This window comes from Oncorhynchus tshawytscha, linkage group LG30, assembly GCF_018296145.1.
Source record: "Oncorhynchus tshawytscha isolate Ot180627B linkage group LG30, Otsh_v2.0, whole genome shotgun sequence".
Classification (NCBI taxonomy): domain Eukaryota; kingdom Metazoa; phylum Chordata; class Actinopteri; order Salmoniformes; family Salmonidae; genus Oncorhynchus; species Oncorhynchus tshawytscha.
Genome location: NC_056458.1, coordinates 44,265,470 through 44,270,469, shown reverse-complemented (window position 1 = coordinate 44,270,469; position 5,000 = coordinate 44,265,470). Strand labels below are relative to the sequence as shown.

At 43.6% G+C, this 5,000-nt stretch overlaps 1 protein-coding gene across 3 annotated transcripts in view; it reads left to right on the top strand.

Moving 5' to 3' along the window:
* The window catches only part of LOC112234658 (glutamate receptor 1), a 105,618-nt gene that overhangs the window by 63,332 nt on the left and 37,286 nt on the right, over positions 1 to 5,000 (top strand). For all 3 annotated transcript variants that reach the window (XM_024402894.2, XM_024402893.2, XM_042309484.1), the window contains exons 6-8: positions 2,046 to 2,204; positions 2,288 to 2,455; positions 3,305 to 3,409. In XM_024402894.2, the coding sequence (XP_024258662.1) occupies positions 2,046 to 2,204; positions 2,288 to 2,455; positions 3,305 to 3,409 (432 nt within the window). The remainder of the gene's footprint in view (positions 1 to 2,045; positions 2,205 to 2,287; positions 2,456 to 3,304; positions 3,410 to 5,000) is intronic.

Here is a 5,000-nt window from a genome sequence, read left to right as displayed (position 1 = left end):
TGAAGCAACAAGCTAGCCGCTTGCTCTAGTGGTATGTCGTCTTGTGTTATACACAGTACTTCACCAGGAGAGGATGCTGTATGTTTGGCTTAAGGGTTGCATGTCAGGTCTAAACATCTACTCCAGAGGGATCAACTCAAGAGGTCTAAATTCCTAACTGGATTGAGCCGTAGGAAACATAGATAATAATGATTATAAAGGTGGCAAGATGCAACACTCCGCGGTTCCTTACCATTTGAACCATTTGCCAGATGGGGCACACACTCACACTCACACTCACAAACACACACACACGTACGTACACGTCACACACACACACACACACACACACACACACACACACACACACTCACACACACACACACGTACATACACGTACACACTCACACACACACACACGTACACGTATGTACACGTACACACTCACACACACACACACGTACACACACACACACACACGTACACGTACGTACACGTACACACACGCACACACACGCACACACACACGTACGTACACGTACACACTCACACACACACACACACACACACACGTACGTACACGTACACACTCACACACACACACACACACACACACGTACATACACGTACACACTCACACACACTCACACACACACACACACACACACACATACACACACACACACACACACACGTACATACACGTACACACTCACTCACACACACTCACACACACACACACGTACGTACACGTACACACTCACACACACTCACACACACACACACACACACACACACACACACACACACACACGTACATACACGTACACACTCACACACACTCACACACACACACACACGTACGTACACACACACACACACACACACACACACACACACACACGTACATACACGTACACACTCACACACACACACACACACACGTACATACACGTACACACTCACTCACACTCACACACACACACACGTACGTACACGTACACACACACACACACACACTCATACTCCCTCTGTTTATTGATTAAGTATGGTCTATGTAACGAAACGTGATCTTCAATTTGAAGATCCGGAATAACCTCCGACAAGCAGATTTGTAATTACACGTCCTTGTTCCACTTGTGTAATAACCTATACCGCTAAACCCTTATTACAGTATAATTACATAGTATTTACACAGTAATTACATGTAACTACTATGTTATAAATATCATGTATTGCTATTTAGTTACATATTCATTAGTGTACATTTAAGGTGAAGGGTTACCGAAGTTCCATTTTGAAGTCGTCATGCTGTGTCTGATGTGTGTTTTAATGGACTGTACACACTTCCTTGAATGCTCAGAGACTGTGGGAGTGCTGTCCTGTGTTTGACTTGATTCTATCTTTGCATGACTACAAGTAGCCATATTTGTAAATCAAAATAGTAAAAGAGGGCAGATGCAGTTGAAAAGACATCTGCTTGTCAAACTGTAGAATAGTGGTTTTCATTTCCTGCTTCATAGATTTGTAGTGACTGCCTGTTCCTGCCCACTGGACACAGACATCAGTTCAACATCTAGTTTTGATTTACATTTGGTTGAGTTGTCAACTAACGTGAATTCAATGTGAAATCAACAAAAACAGTCACAATGTCGTGGATATAGGTTAAAATGTGGCTGAAAATATTCAAAATTCCCAGACGTTGATGACTTCATTTAAATCCAATCAGTTTTCCATGTTGATTCAACGTCAGCACATTGACTTTTAGGTGTTGAAATGACGTGGAAACAACGTTGATTCAACATCAGCACATTGACTTTTAGGTGTTGAAATGACGTGGAAACAATTCAACAAGTTTTTGCCCAGTGGGTGACTTCTCAAGTGGGGTTGAACAGCTGAATAGCAGCTCTAAGAAATCGAAGCTTTCAGTACCGGCACTCTGAAAAAACACTGTCATCCAAGGATCTGCTCCATCCTTACGGCTAAGCCACGTTTGGTTCTGTTTTGTTTACTTAGCTTAAGTTTGCTTCTGTTCTATGGTAAGAATTTGATTCCTTCTTTCTCAGGGATTTTTGGACATGAACTTCACTGAGTTCCAGAAGAGTGGTGCCAACGTCACCGGGTTCCAACTAATGAACTACTCAGACGAAAATGTCAGCAAGGTCATAGAGGAGTGGGTGGACTTTGACAGCAAAGACCTTAAACTACCCAAGAGAAGACTGAAGGTATGATCAAACTGTCTCAGAGATCTTTCCATTCATGTTCTCAAGATTCCAATAATGTTGCCTCCTTGGATTTGTCCTCTTAGTACACAGGAGCCCTCACATACGACGGAGTGAGCGTCATGGCAACCGCCTTTCAGAACCTCCGGAAGCAACGTATTGACATCTCCCGGCGAGGCAACGCTGGCGAGTGTCTGGCCAACCCACCAGCTCCCTGGGGCCAGGGTATCGACATCCAGAGAGCCCTACAGCAGGTAGGCAGATAGCACCACTCACTCCACAGCCACAGAGAATAGAAGGACTAGGCTTCAAACTCAACGCTAGCTGCACAGGCAATTAATCATGTATGACTATGAGAAATACTGTACAATAGAAAACAATACAAGCTTAATTAAGTACTATTGTGCTAAACCCTCAGTTAAATGCAAACTTGTGAGCTATATGTACAGTAATCCTTAAATAGTTATCTTGTGACCTGTAGAATTGTAGGATTTCAAATATTATGTTAGATATCATGCAATGTCAAAACAACCAGCTGGTAATATTGGAATCCTGAAATAACAATCTTGTGTTCTTGAGATAAGAAAAGGACATTTTTGCAGTTTTTGTTCCTAGCTATAATATAATCATACAGTATTGTATAAGAAATATATTATATCGGTGGTAGGCAACAGGCGGCCCGCAGGCCAAAACTCGCCCATCAAGTGATTATTTTTGGGGCTCACCAAAGTTTTTAGTAAAAAAAAATAATAATAATTATAGGATTTTAGCTTTTGGTAAAAAAGGACTGATAAATCACCAGGAAATCACTAAAATTGAGTTTAATTTAGGAAATCTGTTCCCAAGTATTCCCACCAATATAAAAAGGAGACGTTAGAACGTCATCAAAGAAATCTCTTTTCCCCCAACCATCCGCTCAGACAAAAATCTTCCCGCAGCTGAATCTATTTGCCTACCCTTGTATTAGGTGTTGATTTCTTTGCGTACTGTAGCAACTTAAAACGAGTTGAGCGTTTCTCAGATTCCAGGTTGCACAGATACAGGTCTCAGAGAGTTAACAGTTCTTCACACCAATCCTGGTCCATATCTGGTTTTTCCTACAGGTTCGAATTGAGGGCTTGACTGGACATGTCCAGTTTAACGAGAAAGGCCATCGGACCAACTACACGGTCAGCGTCATGGAGCTGAGCCCGAGTGGACCGCTGAAGGTGAACTGGGACTTGTCCATAACCTCTAGAATTATCAATCAACCTCTTTTTATCCTCCTCAGGGGAAATATGTTGTGTTAGATAGTTAGGTCGGATACTGTATGACACTTGACCTTATACCAGTAGGAGTAATTCATCAGAGAACATCACCCTCAATGGACTCATCATCTCAACTGTAATTGTCTGGACACATTGTTTTCATCTTAACTACAAATCCTTTTTTAAGACGCTTTGTTAAAAAAAACTTGACTAATTATTCACTAGCATTGTGCCCAGCAACAAGAACCCCTGGAGCCAAATTGAACCCCTGGAGCCAAATTGAACCACTGGAGCCAAATTGAACCACTGGAACCAAATTGAACCCCTGGATCCAAATTGAACCACTGGAGCCAAATTGAACCACTGGAGCCAAATTGAACCACTGGAGCCAAATTGAACCCCTGGAGCCAAATTGAACCACTGGAGCCAAATTGAACCACTAGAGCCAAATTGAACCCCTGGAGCCAAATTGAACCCCTGGAGCCAAATTGAACCCCTGGAGCCAAATTGAACCACTGGAGCCAAATTTAACCCCTGGAGACAAATTGAACCACTGGAGCAAAATTGGCTTTGCAAAAAATGAATGTCCAATGTTCACATCATACCAGTATGTGACATATTTGTTTTCATAGCGCAGTAGGATTTTCATATTATTTATTCATATCCGAAGAATTTGTTTGTCAATCAGAAAATTTATTTCCCTAGCTCTTCGAGTTTCTAATATATCAATATATATTTAATTTGGGAAAATGCACAGCATATCAGAGTAAATGAGCTCAGCAAAAAAATAATCGTCCCTTTTTCAGGACTCTGTCTTTCAAAGATAGTTAGTAAAAATCCCGCTCCAGAGTACAGGCCTCGGTGTAACGCATCCGAATATCACATTACACCGAGGCCTGTACTCTGGAGCGGGATCAGTGGAGGGTGGAGGGTCCATCATGGTCTGGGGCGGTGTGTCCCAGCATCATTCCTTCGGTCCTATCTGGTCCAGTAATGGTGGGTTTGTACCCATAGGCGACGTTGTTGCTGGTGATGTCTGGTGAGGACCTGCCTTACAACAGGCCTACAAGCCCTCATTCCAGCTTCTCTCAGCCTATTGCGGACAGTCTGAGCACTGATGGAGGGATTGTGTGTTCCTGGTGTAACTCGGGCAGTTGTTGTTGTCATCCTGTACCTGTCCCCCAGGTGTGATATTCGGATGTATTACACCGAGGCCTGTACTCTGGAGCGGGATCGAGGTGGAGGGTCCATCATGGTCTGGGGCGGTGTGTCCCAGCATCATCGGACTGAGCTTGCTGTCATTGCAGGGAATCTCAAAGCTGTGCGTTACAGGGAAGACATCCTCCTCCCTCATGTGGTCCCCTTCCTGTAGACTCATCCTGACATGACCCTCCAGCATGACAATGCCACCAGCCATACTGCTCATTCTGTGTGTGATTTTCTGCAAGACAGGAATGTCAGTGTTCTGCCATGGCCAGCGACTAGCCCGGATCTCAATCCCATTGAGCACGTCTGGGATCTGTTGGATCGGAGGGTGAGGGCTAGGGCCATT